General features: G+C 47.4%; 1 protein-coding gene across 1 annotated transcript in view; it reads left to right on the top strand.

The window, feature by feature from the left end:
* The window catches only part of MYH16 (myosin heavy chain 16), a 56,797-nt gene extending 35,773 nt beyond the window's left edge, over positions 1 to 21,024 (top strand). Inside the window, exons 29-44 of the mRNA XM_019718314.2 lie at positions 49 to 135; positions 1,897 to 2,142; positions 2,349 to 2,466; positions 3,711 to 3,838; positions 4,385 to 4,581; positions 5,861 to 5,993; positions 7,050 to 7,266; positions 7,999 to 8,135; positions 8,228 to 8,331; positions 10,614 to 10,806; positions 11,758 to 11,961; positions 12,946 to 13,071; positions 15,074 to 15,244; positions 15,846 to 16,046; positions 17,105 to 17,330; positions 20,610 to 21,024. Coding sequence (XP_019573873.1) covers positions 49 to 135; positions 1,897 to 2,142; positions 2,349 to 2,466; positions 3,711 to 3,838; positions 4,385 to 4,581; positions 5,861 to 5,993; positions 7,050 to 7,266; positions 7,999 to 8,135; positions 8,228 to 8,331; positions 10,614 to 10,806; positions 11,758 to 11,961; positions 12,946 to 13,071; positions 15,074 to 15,244; positions 15,846 to 16,046; positions 17,105 to 17,305 — 2,463 coding nt within the window. The 3' untranslated portion in view covers positions 17,306 to 17,330; positions 20,610 to 21,024. The remainder of the gene's footprint in view (positions 1 to 48; positions 136 to 1,896; positions 2,143 to 2,348; positions 2,467 to 3,710; positions 3,839 to 4,384; positions 4,582 to 5,860; positions 5,994 to 7,049; positions 7,267 to 7,998; positions 8,136 to 8,227; positions 8,332 to 10,613; positions 10,807 to 11,757; positions 11,962 to 12,945; positions 13,072 to 15,073; positions 15,245 to 15,845; positions 16,047 to 17,104; positions 17,331 to 20,609) is intronic.
* The last annotated feature ends 285 nt before the right edge of the window (positions 21,025 to 21,309 follow it).

The following is a 21,309-nucleotide window of genomic DNA, read 5'->3' as shown; positions in this document are numbered from 1 at the left end:
CAAAGAGGGGCTCATGGATGGCTTCCGTATCATTCAATCTCACCCCAGGTGGAGAAACAACGCAGCGACCTGTCCCGGGACCTCGAAGATCTCAGTGACAGGCTGGAAGAGGCTGGGGGAGCCACGTCTGCTCAGGTACAATTCCTTCCTGCCTGCAGAGAGAAAAAAAAATGTTGGATGATGAACAGTGGGCTAAAGACCAGTTTATTTTTGCTGAATTCCTGGTGCTACCTTGAGAAGAAACCGATTAGTAATAAAGAGTAGGTGAGAGAGGGGCTGGTTCGTCCATGTCCTTCTGGGGCTCCTTAGTTCAGTGGCACTGATGTAAGCAGGATTTGGATTGAATGCAGAGGGTGGGTGTCCTAAAGATACAGTGTGTTAATAGAAAGTTTGAGGCACAGTAAGGCCAGCAGATCAAGAAGGGATTGTCATTGAAGAGCTACACTTGACCCTAATAACATGGGTTGGAATTGAATGGGTTCACTTATATGCAAACTTTTTTCAATTGACCACAGTTCAATTGACCTGCACAGTTCAAACCTGCATTATTCAAGGGTCAACTGTATGTTATGGATCCCAAGAGAAGGGGGTGTGCCAAGCAGGGCCACCCAGGGAAGCACGAGGGTCAGTCAGCAGGCAGACGAACGGGGAATTGTGGGCAAGAGCCGCTATTGTGGTTTCTGATGAAGGAAAAAGTGAGGTGGGGGAGCAGGCTCAGGATTGGCTAGTTTGGATAATTTCTGGTACCTGGCCCTGGCTGATTAGGGCAGGTGGATAGTGACTGAGAGTAAGAGAACTAGATTGGTTGGTTTGCATTTGAAATCGAATTGTTTGCTATGTCTAGGAATTAGCTGACACTTTCAGGGGCTTCATTGACCCTGAATACCAGCATACAGAAAATAAAGCACCAGCATACAGAAAATAAAGACAAGGTTAATATAGTGGGGTGACCCCACTCTCCAAGAACACCCCACTAAGAGGCGAGTGGGGGCTGGAATCTGAATGCATCCAACTCACATGACCAATAGAAGAGACATGAAACTCTTCTTCTAATTCCATGTAGTCAGCTCTCTTGCAAATGCAGACTCTGGGTCAGAGCAGAGAGCAGGAACATGTACGATGTCCCTTATCATTCGAAGGCACCCCAGACTCCATGTCCCACTCCCTCACCATCATGGCCCCAGTCCACAATTTGGGGGAGGGGGGGTGTTGTTACCAAGACCTGAAGCAGGTGCCCAGCTGTGGTCAGATCCTGGAAGGAAACAAAGTCACCCCAGGTGGTTTGAACGAAGGGCATCAACAAAGGTACTATGTCTAGCAGTACAGGGACAGTTAAAAGAACAGGGGGGTGGAGAGCAGGAGCCATGGAAAAGGGGCTGCCTGGTAGGTTCCTTCTGGAGGCTCTGAGGGAGAATCTGTTCTAGGCTCTCTGCTGGCTTCTGGTGGCAACCTGTGCTGGTCCTCGCATTTAGCTGCCTCGCTCCAGTCTCTGCCTCTGTGGTCACGTGGCCTTCTCTTTATGTGTCTCTCTGGTTCCAAATTTCCCTCTTCTTATAAAGATAACCAGTCATTAGATTAGGACCCACCCTAATCCAGTATGACATTTTAACTTGTTTACATCTGCAGAGATCTTATTCCCAAATAAGGTCCCATGCACAGATATTGGGGTTAAGATTTGAACATATCTTTTTTGGGGGGCCATAATTCCACATACAGCACTATCTAAACAAATCCTACAGGCAACTCCCCCACAGGCTTAGGGTTGATATTTCAATCAGGACACCTCATTAGTGGGATGCAGGAACATCAGGGGGCCATTGAGCAGGTGGGCAGTGTCTACCCCAAAGACGCCAGTGCCCGTCAGTCCTGCTAAGCCCTGCTTCTCCTCTTCCCCAGATTGAGCAGAACCGCAAGCGGGAGGCTGAACTGCTGAAGCTGCGGCGGGAGCTGGAGGAGGCGGCCCTGCAGAGCGAGGCGACAGCCTCCACATTGCGCAAGAAGCACACGGACTCCATGGCTGAGCTGACGGAGCATGTGGAGAACCTGCAGAGGGTCAAGTCCAAGCTGGAGAAGGACAAGCAGGTCATGAAGGCCGAGATTGATGACCTCAATGCCAGCGTGGAGACTATGCAGAAGTCCAAGGTGAGAGAGGCCCATCCACAGCCATGGGGAGGTGCCCCGGCTTTATGTTAATAGAATATGGTGAGCCATTGGGGGTTTCCAAGGCAGGGACATCCTAGAACTAGAGGGGGTGGCCTGGGAGGCTGCACTAGGGGAACCCAGGTGGGAAGCAGGAGCGCCTGGCCTGGGCCTCCCCATTCCCCCCCGGGTACCTTCTCCCTGAGCAGACGAATGCCGAGGCCCACGTCCGAAAGCTGGAGGATAACCTAGCAGAAGCCAACGCCAAGGTGGCTGAGCTGGAACGAAACCAGGCAGAAATCAACGCCATCAGGACCCGTCTCCAAGGTGAGCGCACTCCTCCCTGCAGCTCCCTGAGGAGCAGCGCATGCGACAGAACAGGTGTCTGCAAGGAAACTGAGGAGTGCCTGATTCCTCCCCACAGAGATTTCTTGGTCTTGGAAAGTTCACATCCCCTGCAATGGGACAAGGTTTTATCCCACCCGCTGAGTGTTCCAAGTCGTGTCTTTACAGGGTAAAAAAGGGAACACTATTCAAAGCATTTTCATATCAGTTCTCTTGGCCAACCTGTGAGATCAGCGGGAGGGGCAGTCATACCGACGAAAAACGACTATCAAACATTTTAAAACATGATCCACGTATTAGCATAAAGCAAACATGTGTCACTAATGAGGGAACCAGAAACAATGGTCACGCTGCCATTGCAGAGCATGAGGAGCTGAGATGTACATAGTCAGCCAGGAAAGGAATGCTTAAGTAACTTTGCTAAGTTGGATGTAAAATGTTAATGTCCTACAGAATAATAATACTGCAGCGTCTGGGTCTGGTTTGGTTTGGTTTCTACCAGAAGAATACCTGTGCTTCTCTAGGCCAAAACTAATTTGCTTAATCACTAAACAAGTTAACACCTAACTTTGCAGAGACTGGGCTAACCTGGTAAATAGTAAGTCAAACCAAGGTTCATTTCCTGAGAAAAGATAACGCTTCTCAGGCAGTTAGACAAGGCTCCAGTGTGACAGCCGAGAACATGCAGGCATCCTTTGGCCTTAGTTCCCACATCCTCAATACTTTTAAAAATCAATATCTCTATCTGACAGATGAGGAAAGTGAGAAGCTCAGTGAGATAAAGTGACTTACAGAGCAGAACCAGAAACCCTGATCTTCCTCTCTGGCTCATGGCTGGCCTCTGGTCCCAGCAATCAGTCCACAAATGACAGGAGTATATGTTCTGAGACTGTGACAAATACACTTTACAAAGTAAACACTCTACCCCACTGCTTTCTCCAAACTTCTTTGCTGTATCTCCCGCCAGGGTGGGCTTCATTATCTGAATGAAGACCCTTACCCCATGTAAGTCACCTGGGTGTTGGCAACCTTTGGGCACTTGCTCCTCTTATGGGCTAACTTAATTTGGGTGGCTGGCGTGGTGGTCGCCGTGCTCCCCATTTCAGTTCACTCAGCCGTACCGCTGTATTTACTGGGTACTTTGGGAGCAGTGCCCTGGGGGAGCTTATAATCAGGCTGGGCGCCCAGTTCTTCATCCAGTACCTCTCCCATGCCTTCTCACCCAGCTGAAAATAGTGAACTGAGCCGGGAATATGAAGAATCCCAGAGCCGGCTCAATCAAATCCTGCGGATAAAGACATCACTGACATCACAGGTGGATGATTACAAGAGGCAACTGGATGAAGAATCCAAGGTATGTTTGGGGGTCACAGAGCTGCCTCCTTGAAAAAAGTTATAGGTTATGAAGCTATAGAAGGAACATGAAAAATATTTGATTCACTACTAAAAATTAACTGCAAAACTGGAGTGTGCTGGAGAGGATCCAAGATGGCGGAGTAGATAAACGCTGTGCTTGCCTCCTCCTGAGACCACATTAAAATTACAACTAAATTATGGAACAATCAACCTGGAGAACCATCTGAAGTCTAACTGACCAAAAGTTTTATAACTAAGGATATAAAGTAGAAACTACATCGAGACTATGGTTTGTGATCATATGGAAAACAAAACAAAACTGTAGTATACTGTACGTATGACTAAGTGAAACTGTGTATCTTTGTGGACGGTAATTGGAAGATAACAGGGAAAACAAACCATGATGGTTAGGGTTATAGAATTGTGTGTGTTTTCCCCTTTTCTTGCTATACTGTTGATCAAACATTACGTAAAATCTAAGTGCTGGCCGTGGGGACCGTGGAGAGCCCGGTGGGCCTCTGACCAGCTCGTGTGGTCCCCACAGTCTCGCAGCGCAGCCGTGGTGAGTCTTGCCAACACAAAGCACGACCTGGACCTGCTGAAGGAGCAGCTAGAGGAGGAGCAGGGAGGCAAGTCAGAGCTGCAGCGCCTCGTGTCCAAACTCAACACTGAGGTGACCACCTGGAGGACCAAGTATGAGACGGATGCCATCCAGAGGACTGAGGAGCTGGAGGAGACCAAGTGAGTTCACCCTGTGCCAGGAGAGCAGGAAATGCCAAGCGGGTGGGTGGGTACCGGAGGTCTCGCCACTGTCAGCCACAGCTGAGGCCAGGGCCATACCCGGGAAAAGGCAGTTCACAACCTCCTTGTATAAAGGAGGGATGAGTGTCTGGACAGGGGAACCCCCTGCCTACACTGCCAGCCTTCAGGTTCCATCTTCAAGGGTTCTCTTACCTATATTCTCGGCCATAAAGTGCTCCGGCTCAGGAAGGGAAGTCTGGGGCGGGGGCTTCTCCTCTGGGCAGGGCTTCTGTGCCTCCGAAGTGCTCAGGAAGCCCCACAGGCCTGGTGGGTCTGGGGCAAGGCCTTTCGGTGATGCTGGGACTACACAGACCACACTCAGTGGCAAACGTCTTCACTCTGCCTTTCCCCAGCTCTGTGGTTAATGTCCTCAAGTTCTTTGAGCTTTCTCCCTCATTCACAGATTAGAGAACTGGACACTCTGCTTTACGGGCCTGAGAAAATGAGTGGACATGTGAATGGGGCTCTTGCATAAGAAAAAGCTGCTTGGGTACCCCTGGGCCCACACACCCAAGGAAGCCCTGTGCATGAGCCACCCTGTGCCAGGCAGGGAGGGGACCACAGCCTGCTTGCTGTGCCTTCCCCCCACTGGAATTTGTGGTGATGGGATAGCAAAAAGCATTGTGCCTTCCAGCTGAGACAAGTCTTTTATCTAAAGCTCTTCATCCATTGAGCCTGAATCTGCCTTCTATAGCTTCCACCTCCTGCCTTCCAGCTCTTTTCTATTTTCTACTGACCGCTGCCTGCCCGCCGACTCCCACCCAAAGGCTCTCTCCCAGGCTAAATCTAAATCTCAATCCCTCACTCCTTCTGCCTGGAAACTCTGCCCCAAGCACCCAAGGGGGCCCTTGCCCTCCCCTCCCTCAGGCCTTTGCTCATGTGTCCCTCTCCCTGCTTTATTTTCTCCATAGTGTTTATGCCATTTTGTTGTGTATTGTCTGTGCCACACACACACACCCAGATCAGAACTCTCATGAGAGCAGAGATATTAGTCTGTTTTATTCACTGCTATTTCCCTAATGCCTACAACAATATTTGGCACAGAATAGAAACAATAATTTGTTGAAGGAATGAATGGTCAGTGGTTGCTTCCTCTAAACATGCTCCATTTTGTCTGCATCTTTTCCATCATGACACCAGAGTTCAACACCACAGCCTTTGCCCCCTGCCTGTGGTCTCCTATATTTCCTTGATGGGCCCCTCTTACCCTTATCCACAGGAGGAAACTAGCTGCCAGGCTCCAGGAAGCAGAAGAGGCAGCTGAAGCTGCCCAGGCTCGGGCTGCCTCCCTCGAGAAAAATAAACAGAGACTCCAGGCAGAAGTCGAGGACCTCACCATCGACTTGGAGAAGGTCAGAAGGTCAAATGCGAGGTCCCCAGGGCCCACAAAGAGTAGGGTTAGACTATCAAATGTCTGGGGTGAGCAGGAAGAAACAGTGGCCCATGAGGATGGAGGGTTTGTACACAGGCCCACTGGACACAAGCTCCTGCCTGAATATGTGTTTATATATACTCATAATTCTGAGATATTAACACTCAACAAGCCACCATTTAAAGAGGTCCGTGACCAGGATGAAACTTACTCATCCCAGGAAGTCAACATATTATCCCTGCTCCCTTTTCTCTCACACAAACCATATCCCACACACTTTGTGTGGCTAAATATGCCTATCTGAATCCCTGGTTCAGACTGATTTCCCAGTCTCCAGCCGAATTATGTAAGATTCCCACTGGCACACACCAACCTGGTCTTGGTCTAAATAGGACCATGGCTTCATGCCAGCTGTGAGGGTCACACAGGCAGAAGGTCACATCAATGGGAGCAGTTCCGGGGGGAAAATCCTAAAACCCTAAAAGGTTTTGCTCCTCCCAAATTAAGAAATTAAGCTGACATTTACAAAATCTAATATTGCAGAGCCACAAATACATAGTTGCCGGGGAGTTATGAAAAAGATGAAAGGTCTATGAAAAAATAATGTCTTAAGAATAATCAGCTTTGATCCACAAGAAAAATAATACCAAACCCATCTCTGAGTTGGAGAATGATGCGTAATGTATGTTAGTACCTTATAGAGAAATACGTTATGGGGAGTTACGTGAATGTCACAAATCTGGGAAGGATGTTGTGGCCCAGATTGCTCATTTTACACCTGAGAAAATTCTAGGCTGGAAAGACAAGATGGACTGCGAAAGGTCACACCTCTAGTAGTCAAAGTTTGAGAACTGGAATGTAGCTCTCTCCTGACTCCCTATTCTCTGTGCCATACGTGTTGAATTATGTCCTAATTCCCAAGAAGTCTGTAGTCGCCAGAGTCACTGCATTGGAGAAGAAAGGAAGGGAGGGGGCAGAAGGCGGGGAAAGGAGCTGGAAAGTCAGACCCCCGGACACCCTCCCCACCTGTCCCTAGGCCAATGCCGCAGCTGCCGCCCTGGACAAGAAGCAGCGGCTCTTTGACAAGATGCTGGCTGAGTGGCAGCAGAAGTGCGAGGAGCTGCAGGTGGAGGTAGACAGTTCGCAGAAGGAATGCCGCATGTACATGACGGAGAGCTTCAAGATCAAGACCGCCTACGAGGAGTCCCTGGAGCACCTTGAGTCAGTGAAAAAGGAGAACAAGACCCTGCAGGGTGAGCCCGAGGGCAGGCGGGTGGGCCTGCAGGAACGAGGACACAGCCAGGGCTCCCTTCCTCCTGGGACATCGTGGGTTTGAGCACCTGGCACATAGTAGGTGCACGATAAATGTTTATTGATCGGCTGGCAAGCCCTTTGAGCACTCAGCAACGTAACTTAGATGAGTTACTTAAACTTTCTGTGTCTCGGTTTCCTCATCTGTAAAATAGGGTAATAATACTGTCTTCCTTGTAAGGTTGTTGTGTCAATGAAATAAAACGTGTCAAGTCTTTACTTAGTAGAATAAGGGCTTGATAAGTAAGGGCTCAATAGATTTTACTTGAGCCCTTATATCTGTCCTATGTAAATAATATACATACGCATATCTATTTCTCACACATAGGGGTCACGGGCTGGAATTTGCAACCCGGAGGGCGGGACGGGGCATGTGTCTCTGAGAAAGGAAGGCCTCACATGCGGACCTGATAGGCCCTGGGAGGCCCTGAGCACTGGCCCTAAAGCTGCTCTGTGCTTGCTCCATCTTTTCTGGGCCTCGGCCTCTCATCTGTGAAACGAGAAGCTTGGACCCACCACCCGAGCCTGGTGCTCCACGACTCTCCAACTTGGAGTATATTGCTTCTCTTGTGATCCAGTGAGGCTCGGGGTGCCTGCTTCCGGCCCCGATGGAGGAATGTCTGGGAAGCTGGTAGGCCTCATGTACCTCGCTAACAAGAATGTTTTTCTCTCAGAGGAGATAAAGGAACTGATTGATCAGCTGGGCGAGGGAGGACGGAGTGTGCACGAGCTGCAGAAGTTGAAGAAAAAATTGGAGATTGAGAAGGATGAACTCCAGGTGGCCCTGGAAGAAGCTGAGTCTTCCCTGGAGGTGAGCTCGTGGCGTTCTCCTTGGGGACTGAACATTGGTCAGGGACCACACACCTGCTTGGCCAGAAAGACTGATGTTTACATTCCTGGCAGGTTGAAGAGAGCAAGGTGATTCGAATTCAGCTGGAACTGGCTCAGGTTAAAGCTGACATCGACCGGAGAATTCACGAGAAAGAAGAGGAATTTGAAGCCACGAGGTATGGGGCTGACAGGATGGGAGGCTGACGTTGCTAGTGTGATGGAGCAGAGTCCAGAAACCTGGATCTCTGCCACCTACTAGTCCCGTGACCTTGGGCAATTTAGGTGAACCTCTCTGAACCTCAGTTTCCCCATCTGTTAAATGGGAATATGACAGTGCCTTATACGGATAGGGTACTCTCTGGTTTATAAACCCTTTGAAACGTAGTACATTAGTGATTCATTACAAAACTCCATAAGATAATAACCCAAAAATGGACAAAGAACTTGAATAGACATTTCTCCAATGAGTGTAAAATGGTACAGCTGCTATGAAAACCAGTATGGAGATTCCTCAAAAAATTTGAAATAGAATTACCACATGATCTAGCAATTCCACTTCTGGAGATATACTCAAAAGAATTTAAAGCAGGGTCTCAAATAAATATTTGTACACCTATGTTCATAGCAGCATTATTCATAATAACTAAAATGTGAAAGCAACCCAATGGCCATTGACAAATAAATGGATAAACAAAATATGATACATACATACAAAGGAATATTATTCAGCCTTAAAAAGGAAGGAAATTCTGACACGTACTACAACATACATAAACCCTGAGGAAATAATGCTCAGTGAAACAAGCCAGTTATAAAAATGACAAATACTGTATGATTCCACTTATATGAAGTACTTAGAGTAGTCAAAACATAGAGATAGAAAGTAGAACAGTAGTTGTCAGGGGCTGGGGGGAGGGAGGACATGGGGCAGTTATTATTTAATGGGTGCAGAGTTTCAATTTCACAAGATGAAAAGAGTTATGGAGATGAATGGTGGTGATGAAAGCACGACATTATAAATGTATTTAATATCTCTGAACTATACTCTTAAAAATGGTTAAGATAGTACATTTTATGTTATGCGTATTTTGCCACACAAAAAAAACCTGTGAGATAGATACAATTATCCCACCTAACAGATGAGAATGATGACTTCTTCATCACCTCTCTGGGATGTGGTAAAGATTAAATAAAATTATAGACAAGTACATTGGGAGGAGAAGCCTGATGACTCCACAGGCAGCAGACTAAACCCGACCCTCACCCTCAATGTCTAGCTATGCCACTATGTGGCGTGAATGTGTGTGTGTGTGTGTGTGTGTGTGTGTAACAGCTTTATTAAGATGTAATTCACACACCATACAATTTACCCATGTTAAGAAAAAAATTCGATGGTTTTTAACTGTACAACCATCACTACAGTTTTAAAACATTTTCGTCACCTCCCAAAGAAATCCCACATATTTTAGCAGTCATGCCCCACCACCACCACCTCCAGCCTTCAGCAACAATTAATCGACTTTCTGTCTCTTTTGATTTGCCTATTCTGGGCATTTCATATAAATGGAATCATACAATATGTCCTCCTTTGTAACTGTATTGTATTGAATCCCACCTTAACAATATTAAGTCTCCTGATCCACAAATATGAATGTCTTGCCATTTATTTAGATCTTTAATTTTTTTCAACATGTTTTATAGTTTTTGCTTGTATTTATTTTTAAGTCAAAGTGAATCCGATTTTGTTCACTTTTGAGAATGTCATGATACCCTTGCTCCTATCTGGAAATTGAATACATCTCAAGGTGCTGCAAATCCAGCAATGTGCCTGCACATAGTGAGTGTTCAGGGGTGAAGCAGAGGTGAACAGTGTGGGGCAGGTGACAGTATATTTAGATGCTCATCATTTATTTGCCTCAAGAAATAAATGTTTTTTGAACATCTAAATTACCTCGTCTGGTCCCCTCCTGTAAAAGGAGATTAATACAGTTTATATGAGGCCTTTATGGAAATGTTTATTATGTTGATTACAATATAATTAATATATATTAAATACAATCAATTAATGACTGTCGTTTTGAAGAGAGCTATATATCTAACTTGTATCGCCAAAACCCACATTTTGTAATGAAAAAAACAGGGACCTCAGCATGTGGGTTTGAATCTTGACCCCATTCTTTGGCATGTTTTTCATCATTATGGAGCCTCAGTTTCCTTGCAGGGCTGTTTTGTATGATAAATAAATGGAGATCATAAAAGACATGTGGTAAACATTAACCTTCTATTCCATTTCCCAAAGCGTGATGTCCCCTCACTTAGATGCTTTAAAGGAAGATAGTTTAATTTCACAATATGGCCACACCCATGCTGGTGCTCAGAGTTCCCTTATCTAGGAAGGCTTAGCACAGACTGAACAGCAGGTCCAGTATGCCAAGGCCTTCTCTGCTTGGACTTGCAGGAAGAACCACCAGCGGGCAATCGAGTCCTTGCAGGCCAGCCTGGAAGCAGAGACCAAGGGCCGGGCAGAGGCACTTCGGCTCAAGAAGAAGATGGAGACTGATCTGAATGAGATGGAAATCCAGCTGGACCATGCCAACAGGAACAACAGCGAACTTGTGAAGACACTGAAAAGGCTGCAACAGCAAATCAAGGTAATGATCTGGGAGGAGGAAGAACTAATCACAAAGCAAGCCAACCTCGAGCCTGCGGACTTACAAGGAGCCAACTTCATGCATATCTTCAGGTAGGATAAAGACATGAGAGTGAGAACGTGGGCAGCTGGCAGTCCAGGGAGCAGGAGACTTGGAGACGATATAAATGAGAGGCCCCAACCACCAAAGTCCATATTCTGGATCACTGGAATAAGGGAAGAAAAGAGGGAAACAGGAAGTTGGGCCTGTCTTGATTTTTAAAATCATTTTTGACTTACTATAAATGATTTCAGACATAGAAACATAAAGAATATAAACACCAAGTTACCCACCACCCACTCACCTTAAGAAATAAACATGAATAGAGCTGAAGTCCTCCTTTATCGCTCTTCATCACCAGGCTGCTCTTCAAAGCACGCATAGCTGGATCAGTGCATTCAGCATGTGTTTATTGGAGACCTGTCCTGTCCAGGCACTGTATTAGGTGCTAGGGGTAGGAGAATGGACAAAACAACAAACATCTCTGCAGATAGACAGTAAGCAACAAATACACAAAACTGTAGTATAAAAAACTGGGAAGTGCTCTGGGGAAATCACAAGACAGGGGAAGGGAGATGGGGATTAGCGAGTGGGGGTGTAACTGTCAAAGGTCATTGAGGAAAGTCTCCTTGTGATGGCCCTGCTATAAACACCAGGTGCTCCGTCATCAGGAAAGTCTTGACCTCATGCTGACTACCTGCTGGACAAACCTGGGTCACGGCCAACTAGTCCTCAACCAGAATGTAAACTCCCTGAGGGCAGGCCTACACCTCATTCTCTCTTCCTCTGTGGCCTCCACTTCCTGGCTCCTACCCCAGCTCCCTCCTGAGCCCAGTCTACGAAGGTCACAGCACACTCAGGCTGTGCCAGGGCCTGTGAGATGGGCTCAGTCCATGTCCTCTTGCCCCACAGGACCTGCAGATCCAGATGGACGAGGACGCCAGGCAGCACGAGGAGCTGCGGGAACAATACAACCTGCAGGAGCGGCGCCTGAGCCTGCTGCAGACAGAGCTGGAGGAGGTGCGCTCAGGCCTGGAGGGCAGCGAGCGCTCCCGCAAGCTGCTGGAACAGGAGGTGGTGGAGATCACAGAGCGGCACAACGAGGTCAACATCCAGGTAGGATGGTGTGTCCCTGGGAAGTGCCATGTGGATTCACACTCAGGATGGTGCCCAAACCTTGTGGGCTCTCCTCAAAACTAAGAGGCAGCTGGTGTCCCCACTCATCAAGTCCTCAGTACTCATCTGCAGAGTTTTTTTTTATTGTGGTAAAAAATCCGTAACACAAAATGTTCCATCTTAGCCGTTTTTCAGTGCACAGCATGGTGTGTTAACGACATGCGGAATTTTTAAAGACAGACTCTCAGACTCTCCCCTGAAGATGCTCATCCAGTGGATCTAGGGTGGGAACCCAGAAATCTAAACTTTGAGAAACTCCTCAGAAGATTCTGATGATTTATCCAATTTTAAGGAACCCCAGTGTTGTGGAGGCAAGAACTTTAGAACTGGAAGGGATCTGGAATATTCCAAAGTCTGACATTCATTTTACTAATGAAAAACCATTGCCCAGAGAGTTGAGTGGCTTATCCACAGTCAACACTGGCGACCCCTGTCTGCTACTAGTGGTGACACTGCCTATGGCTCACAGTGCAGTCCTTCACCAGCATGGCGTAATCCTTACTCATCATCTCATGTGAATTCACCAAAAGAAAAAATGTGCATGGGACATATAGGGATTGAAATCCCATTTAGAGAGAAGAACCCCAAAGCCTAGAGGGTAAGGAATTTACCCACATAGGTGGAAGGACCCGACCTTGAACATGGGTTTTCCCAGCTCTGACTTTAGGATTGTTCTATGCTGCCATCCTCCCCAGGTCTAAATGATGTTATTCCTGGGCTCCTCGTGATGCAAGTTCTGCTCTAAAACCCAGAGAAGAATACAAGGGAGAGACCCTCCCCCTGAGCTGGGACTCAGGGCCATTTTCTGCTGGGAATGGGGGGCGGTCTGGCAAGCATGTGTGGAAGAGGATCGTTTTCTTTCCTGGACACAGCAGGGCTGTGCAGACTCCTGGCTCACAGCGATGTCCTCACCTCTTCCTCCAGAACCAAAGCCTCCTGGTGGTTAAGCGCAAGCTGGAGTCAGATGTCCAGCGCATCTCCAACGAGCACGAGGAGCTCATCAGTGAGTTCCGCTCTGCTGACGAGAGGGCCAAGAAAGCCATGACTGACGTAAGTGCTGGGCTGCCTGCTGCTGCTGGGCCAGGCTGCCCGCTGAGGACCAGGCTTCCCCAGGCAGGGCGGGCCCACGCTCCCCTCATGAGTCACTATGGAGTCCCGGCACCCTGCAGTGGGGATATGGTCTCTGCTCTGAGGCGTCTAGAGTCTTTTCTGAAAAGCCAAACACATGAAAGTAAGGAAACACATGATCATGTGTGAAATTAGAGTGTGTGACCTGAGGGCATATAGCAAAGGCGCCGTCTCTGTGGGCTCACCTGAGCAGGAGGAGCATCAAACCAGCCTTGATGGGAGGGTTCGTGAAAGGAAAATGGGTGCTATGCCCAGGGGCACAGGGGTGGATGCTGGCAAGATGTGCCCCAAATGTTTTCGCCCCACTGTCACTTTGGGTGCTCACACCAGTCTTGAGTGGTGGATGCATATTGTAATTCTATTCTTAATTTTTTGAGGAACCTCCACACTGCCTTCCATAGTGTCTGTACCAGTTTACATTCCCACCAACAGTGTATGAGGGTTCCTTTTTCTCACAGCTTCTCTAACATTTGTGATTATTTGTCCTGTGGATAATAGCCATTCTAACAGGTGTGAGGAGGTAGCTCATTGTGGTTTTGATTTTCATTTTCCTAATAGCTAGTGAAGTTGAGCATTTTTTCACATATCTGTTGGCCATTTGTATGTCTTTCTGGGAGGTGTGTCTGTTCAGATCCTCTGCCCATTTTTTTTAATTGGATTTTTTGTTGTTGTTGAGTTGTAGGAGTTCTTTATGTATTTTGGATATTAGCCCCAATATCAGAGTATTGTTTGCAAACATCTTCTCCCATTCGGTTGGTTGCCTCTTTGTTTTTTTACCCATTCATTCTTATATTCATTCCACAAATATTCATGGAGGCCTACTGTGTGCAGCATGGTGAGTCTATGCTCTCGGAACCCAGCACCAATAAGACCAACAATGTTCCTGAGCTCCTGCCATTTCAGTCAAGTGCAAGGAGCCTGATAAGAAACGCTGTGTTTCTTCAGCCCTAAAGTGGGATACATAAATCCTTCTCCTGGGTATCTACCCAAAAAATCTCAAAACATTTATCTGTAAAGATATATGTACCCCGATGTTCATTGCAGCATTATTTATGGTGGCCAAGACATGGAAAACACCAAAGTGTCCTTTGATAGATGAATGGATAAAGATAATGTAGTATATATACACAATGGAATATCATTCAGCCATAAGAAAAGATGAAATACTGCCATTTGTGACAACATGGACGGATCTTGAGATTATCATGCTAAGTGAAATAAGTCAGACAGAAAAAGTGAAGAACCATATGACTTTGCTCATATGAAGTATATAAAACTGAAAGCAACAAATGAACAAGACAAACAAAGAAAGAAACAAACACTCATAGACACAGACGATAGTCTAGTGGTTACCAGAGAGGAAGTGGAGAGAGGGCGGTAGTAAAAGGGGTCAAATATATGGTGATGGAAGGAAAACTGACTCTGGGTGGTGAACACATAATGTGATAGATGATGTAATACAGAATTGTACGCCTGAAACCTATATAGTTTTACTAACCATTGTTACCCCAACAAATTTAATTTTTAAAAAAAGCGAAAACAAAAAATGAGTAGGTAAAACAACTTGCTGAAGGCAGGAGGCAGGCCTTTGTCTTCCTGGCCAGACCTGTGATTTTCCCATCCTCTGTGCTGTGCCCCTCTTGGAGGACACAACACAGAGTTTGGCTGGAGAGCACCAGGCTGGCAGACTCCACAGGATGGGGAGGACTGGTTGTGAGTACATGAGCCTGCCTCCTCCCCTTTCACTCAAGGGACACGGGAGTGGGGGGCCCCCTCCCGCAAACCCCAGTAGCATGGCAGTGAGGTTCCTCTCATCAACCACTTGGTTTCCCAGAGACTGGGAGACACAGTTCCTCGTCTCTCAAACGCACCATGAGCCTGGATGGGACCCAGCTCCAGCTCATGCTCTTCTCACTTCCCACAGGCCGCCCGAATGGCGGAAGAGCTCCGGCAAGAGCAGGACCACTGCATGCACCTGGAGAAAATCAAGAAGAACTACGAGATCACCATCAAAGACTTGCAGGCCAAGATGGAGGAGGCTGAGCAGCTGGCTCTGAAAGGAGGGAAGCGCACAATCATGAAGCTGGAATCCAGGGTGAGGACAACACTGAGCTGAGCCCGGAGAGAAAAGGGAGACATGGCCAGGCCCAGGGGGAAGAGCGGGTTCTTCTCCCAAAACTCATGCCCAGCATTTGATGAGGAATGGGGTTCTTCTGCTACTACTAGAAAAGGAAAGGAAATTAGACAACAGCTCTAATTGACTTGTATAAAGGCCTCCTCTCCACCTCCTCCCCCTGTCATCTTTCCCCCAGGATGTCCTCAGCCCCCAAGCAGAGCAGTTGCCAATAATCTTCCAGTGTCTTTGTTTGTAGTCGATTTCCAACATTAGTCCTCTCTTACTACTTACTTAAAACAAGCCTTAGTCTTTACCTCATGGAATGTCGGAGCTGGAAGGGCCCAGTTCACCTTATCTAACCCCTGCCTCCCCCACTGAGGCTCAGGAAACGTGACCAGCTGAGAACCACAGCAGGGCCTCCGAAAGGCAGAGCCTACCTGACCCTTCCGTGCAGGGCTCACCTGCTCACCTCTGGGTCGGAGGTAACCACCGTAGCCATGACACCCATGCCCAAGCCCACTGAGCTCTGAAGTTCAAAACCATATATTCCTTCAGCTGCATTCCTCTCTTCCTTCCTCAGATCAAGGAACTAGAGACAGAGCTGGACGGCGAGCAGAAACAGCATGTGGAGACGGTCAAGACGCTGCGGAAGAATGAGCGCCGCCTCAAGGAGCTGGTCTTCCAGACAGAGGAGGACCACAAGACCAACCAGCGCATGCAGGAGCTGGTGGAGAAGCTGCAGAACAAGCTGAAGGTCTACAAGCGGCAGATCGATGAGGCGGTGGGTACTCGCCACGAGTCCCTAATTCTCCCTCCCTTTCCAGCCTGGGTCTCCAGCCTTGATTATAATTCACCCCAGGGAAGGAACCACGTATCAGTCAAAAGACAATTCCTGTGAGGCTCATGTCCATGGCATTTCATCCTCGCTATCTGTAGGAAGTGGACTGGACACTGGTGACAAGAGCATGTCAAAAAACAAAACTATCCTCTAAGAACGTCCGTGCTTACTGAAGTGCCCACTGCAGAGTGTGCTCTAAAACCAGGGAGGTCTTAGCTCCTCTGTCCTGCTCCACTTTCCCTGTGGCCTCTGCCAGGACAACTTCTCCCTCCTGGTCATACTGTTAAACACCACGTCCCACCCTTATTTGATCCTCCTGATGCCCAGTAGGAAAGCTGATAGTCTTAGTGCATTTCACAGGCGAGGAAACAGCCCAGAGTGGGGCGGGTATTTATGTTATATTAGTAAATGTTAAAGTCAATGTCAAATGGTTAGCAAAAGGTGCCTTCAAGTCTCAACCCTACACCACACACCCACCTACCATACCACCCAGGACATAGATATTTGACTCTGCTGTTTGCTGCCAATTCTGGGGCCACCACAATGAATCCATCAGCCATCCATGCATCCAATGCTCTTCCCAAAAGGCTCGCTAAAGACCAGGTGTACAATACATATGGTCTAAACAAAACAATGCTACAGTTCTACTGGGAAAATGAGGGGATGGGAAACGTGTGGTGGGGGCTGGGCAAAGCCCTAAATCCACATCTTCCACAGTGGAGACACCAACAACTAATGCCTAAAACCACAAATTCTAGAAGCAATGACAGAGCACATTTTATTTAGAAATATGGATGTCAAGGCCAAAAATAATCAGCTAAAATTGTTGAAGGCGGTTGTCTGTAGTGAGCTGGAGGGTGTCCCCGACCCGGGACTGCTATGTTTTTTAACAAGCCTTATAGAATAACTGCACTCTCAGATGTCCATGCAGAACCTATAACAAAGCACATTTCACCAGAACAAACCAGGTTCACAGCCAATTTCCACCCCGTTTGTCACAGGAGGAGCAGGCCAACCAGACCTTGGCTCGCTACAGGAAGACGGTGCATGAGCTAGATGACGCTGAGGAGAGGGCCGGCATGGCGGAGACTGCCCTGAACAAGCTGCGCACCAGACACCGTGTGGCCGGCAAAGGCATCACCTCTGTGGAGATCATCCAGGTGTCCAAGACAGGCTCCTCCAAAACCCTCTCTGAGGAGTGAGGTTCTGTGTCCCAGTCCGCAGCCGGTACGTGTGGATTCCTCTCTCGACGGCCATGCTCTAAGTTCACCTTCCCTCACCTCTGTGCTTCCTGGCTTCCAGTCTGCCATGCCCATATCCCAGGCAATGGGAGCCCCACAGCTTCCCCTATCTCCTCAGCTGCAACACTCCCTCTCTAGAGTCCCAAAGCTCTGGGGTATCACAGGTGCCGGTGGTCATGATGCTTCCCCATCTGAGGGGAAGCTCGTTGAAGGCAGGTTCCATGTCTGGTGGCACTCGACACTAGGCCTGGCAGATCGGTGCTAAGTACACACTTGTTTTCACTAGAGAACCATGGGGCATTTGCAAGCTTATAAGCAGTGTGTATTTAGGACACAATATCATTATTCCTGAGATTTCATCAATACGAGTAGAATTTAGGGTTCTGACATCAAGGAAATAATAATAATTGCAGCTATCATTTCCTGAGCGTTGAGTGCAGGTGGGATTTTAGGGGGACATTTTAAAACAGTCCTTTCTTATTTTCCTTAATTCAGACCCAATTAAAAAGAATACAGGAGACAAATACCTAAGTCAAAATGCTGGTTTTATTGTGCTATGATTGTAATCAGTGTCCATCATGGGCATCCTTGTACTTCACCCCAGAATTAGAGGTACCTGCAGAACTGAACAACCAGAGCCCTGCTCTCTGGGGCGCAGCCTCTACTCCGAGGGGAGGAATGACTAGGACTTACCAACCCTGCAGGTAGATCCATAAGGAGAGATCAGATGGGGCTCATCCCTGCCTTCCTGGTTACTTCTTCTAAACACAGGATGCATTATTCCTCTTCCCATGAGAGGAGCAAGGGCAGGGTGAGGAGAAAGGCAGGGACCCTTCTGGAGCAGTGGTCCCCAAAACTTCACCTGGGAAGTTGTTAGAAATGCAAATTCTTAGGCTTCAATTCAGACCTACTGAATTAGAAGCTCTGGAGGTGGGCTTGGCATCTGTGGTTTAACCAGCCCTCCAGGTAGTTCAGATGTATGATCAAGTTTGAGAACCAATGCTACAGCAGACGTCGACCCTTATAAATACAAAGCCAGGGAACAGAGGTTTCTCCTGCTTTTGCAAGAGCCAGGCTCATGGTATATGTTTCTCACTATCTTATTTATCCTATGAAGTAGGTATAAAGATCTCTGTCAGGTCAGGAAAATAAGCTCTGAGAGTGTGACTTACCCATGGTCATCCAAGCGCTGTGCTATGGACAGGCAAGCTGTCTTATTACTGTGAAGATTGAAAAGGCTGCCCTCTGTTTAGGATTAATCAGGACAACTCAAGATCAAGGACTTGGTTTAGGTTGGGAGGGGCAGGGGGCTGGAGTCCTGGTGCTGAGGTGCTGATGTTCGACTTCCACGATTCCGGGAATTTTTCTGGCCTCATGTTCAAACATCTGGTTGAATCAGCCCTCAGTGAGGGTAAGGTTCCTCACTCACTTATAGCTGTCTCTCAGGACTGGGTCAACTGGGATTTTTAGCCAAAAGTGATAACCCCATTGACATGTGAATTCAAGCTGAGCCTTTTCTTACCATTTACTTACTGAGGAAACAAAAAGTAGGACACAGAATCTTTCTCTTAATTCCTTAACTCTTAAATAATGGTTAGCTCAGGGAGTTAAGGAAACCAGAGGCTTGACTCTGGGTGAGTCCTACGATTAATGTGTAACCATCTCCTTTCAGGGCAAAAACCTGAAAAGAGTCGCTTCTGTTAAGCTCTCACCTTGGCAGGGGTTACTCATGAGGCTTCCCGCGCTACCCAGACTCGGGAAGCATTTCAGCTCCTTCCACCTCCCAGCCTCTAAGAGGCTTAGCTTCTAGGATTAGACACCCTGTAAAGCAGATCCCCTGCCCTGGTTTGGTGACTATTTATTCCTGGGGTCTGCTGGTTCTGGTTCAATAGCTCTCGCTCCACACCACTGGGCTTCAGTCCTGCCAATGGCATGCAGAGGTCATGAGGCTGGGGCCCCTGGGGGCTGCTCTCCAGGTCTTGACCCATCCTCACGCTCTTATCCCATTTCCCCTTGTTGGTCACAAGGCCAGATATGCTACCAGTAGCCATGAGATGTCTTAAGTGAACTAGTATGCATACATGGGTCAGCACTGAGTCAAGACCCCACAGAGTTTAGTTCTCCAAAGTGGCCTTTTGTTCAGTCCCACAAATATTGATCAAGCTCTGGATATGGGCTACACCTGTACTCTGGGATACAGAGATGAGTAAGAAAGAACATCCTGCATGTGGAGCTCAGAATCTGGTGGAGAGGTAGATGCAGACACCAATTGCTACAAGGCTGTGAACAGATGTTCTGTGATGTGGCGTTTACCTCTCATGGGAAAGAATCACAGAGGAGTAGCTGCTTCAACCTGAGGCGGCTGGGTGGAGCAGCTGCACAGAGGACGTGACCTGGACAAGAGTCCAGAGCAGTACCACTCAGCAGGTGGTACCCACTTGCTACCTGCCTAAGACAACAGAAGTACAGAGACTAAGAGGAAGTTTCTAGAAATGTTTATAGCAATTGACATTGCATGACCTCCATGGATATGATCACCGTATTTTATAAAAGTATTAGTCTCTGATATTAATTAAATGAAAATGAAATAAAAAATTAATGGAAATTAAAAAGAATAAAACTGATCCCTCACCAGGTAGAGAAGGAAAAAAGGGAATTCCAGGTAGAAGGCCTAACACATACAAAAGTTACAGAGGTGGGATTCACACAAGGGTGCAGCAAGAGTGGAGAAGAGGGGCTCAGGATAAGCGAGAGTGACGGACAGGGTGGGAAACGAAGCTGGCGGGATTGATAGGCATGGGGTAGGGCCCTGTTGGGTGGAAGTATTCCAGTCTCTCCACAAGGAAGTCTTGTTTCTTTTAAAATGCACTTGTGGGATGTGATGAGCAGTAGCTTTTCTTTCTTGGGAAGACACATCACAACAGCCAAACAAGACTCTCGGCCCCTCACACGACACCACAGGCGTTTGCTCGGTGAGCACTGCATCTCCCAGGATCGCACACTGGCCTCTCAATGGCCTGTGAAGTTCAGACCTACTCGGGCCTGCCAAGCCCAAAGGTTTCTCTACATGCTCACAACCTCACACACAGTGAGCCAGGTCTGACCCAGTGGTGTCCCTCAGGAGGGAAGAAGCCCGTGCAGAAGCAGCAGCATGCCGGGTGCTGTCTTTCCAACAAACAAGAAGAGGGCAAAGGTGTCAGAACTCCCAGCTTTAGCCCACAAGGATTTTCTCACTCTCTCTCTATCTCTCTCTCTCATCTTCTAGGGTGATTACAGATCTCAACAACATACCTCTGAGAAGAAAAATATATGAAAATGGAAAACTGGGTCTATCCGAAGAGTGTTTACTATGCAAAGTGCAAGCCAGAAAAAGACAGGTGCTGAAGAGTAAAGATAGCTGTGGGGGGAAATGGGTTTGGGAATGTAAATCTCCAACCATCAGAGGAATTACAAATCAGCATGGCTTCTCTGAGACTGTGTCAAGCTGTGTAAGCATTCGGATAACAGTAGCAGTAGGTCTGTTTTAGTTGAGATCTTACATGTTCATGTCAAGGACGGAATATGTAATGTCTGTGTGACCCGGCTGTTTGTTCTCTAGAAATAATTCCTCACGTGGACAATTTTAAGCCTTGTCCCAATGCAATTTAAATAAAAGGAACATGAAAAATGTACCAACTAGAGATTGTTTTTAAGTGATGAAATTTTATTTTCCTAAGACTTCCAAATCCCAAGACAATTTTTACAATATACCAGAGTACTGTTGCATCCGTATATACTTCACGGGCTTGTTTCTATTGGAAACCATGAAAACTGTGAGTCTTGGTGAGGTTCTTTGCAAATTTTGAAAGGGTATATCAGCGATATAAAGACAATCTTGGTTTTATAAAGCTCAGGAAGTTATGAATCCCCTGAAGGGATGTTAAGATCCACCCAGGCTAACAATCCACAAGGCCTCCAAGTGACCT

Source organism: Rhinolophus sinicus, linkage group LG03, assembly GCF_036562045.2.
Source record: "Rhinolophus sinicus isolate RSC01 linkage group LG03, ASM3656204v1, whole genome shotgun sequence".
Taxonomy (NCBI): Eukaryota; Metazoa; Chordata; class Mammalia; order Chiroptera; family Rhinolophidae; genus Rhinolophus; species Rhinolophus sinicus.
Note: the sequence above shows the minus strand (reverse complement) of the source record. Positions and strands in the feature narration are given on the sequence as shown.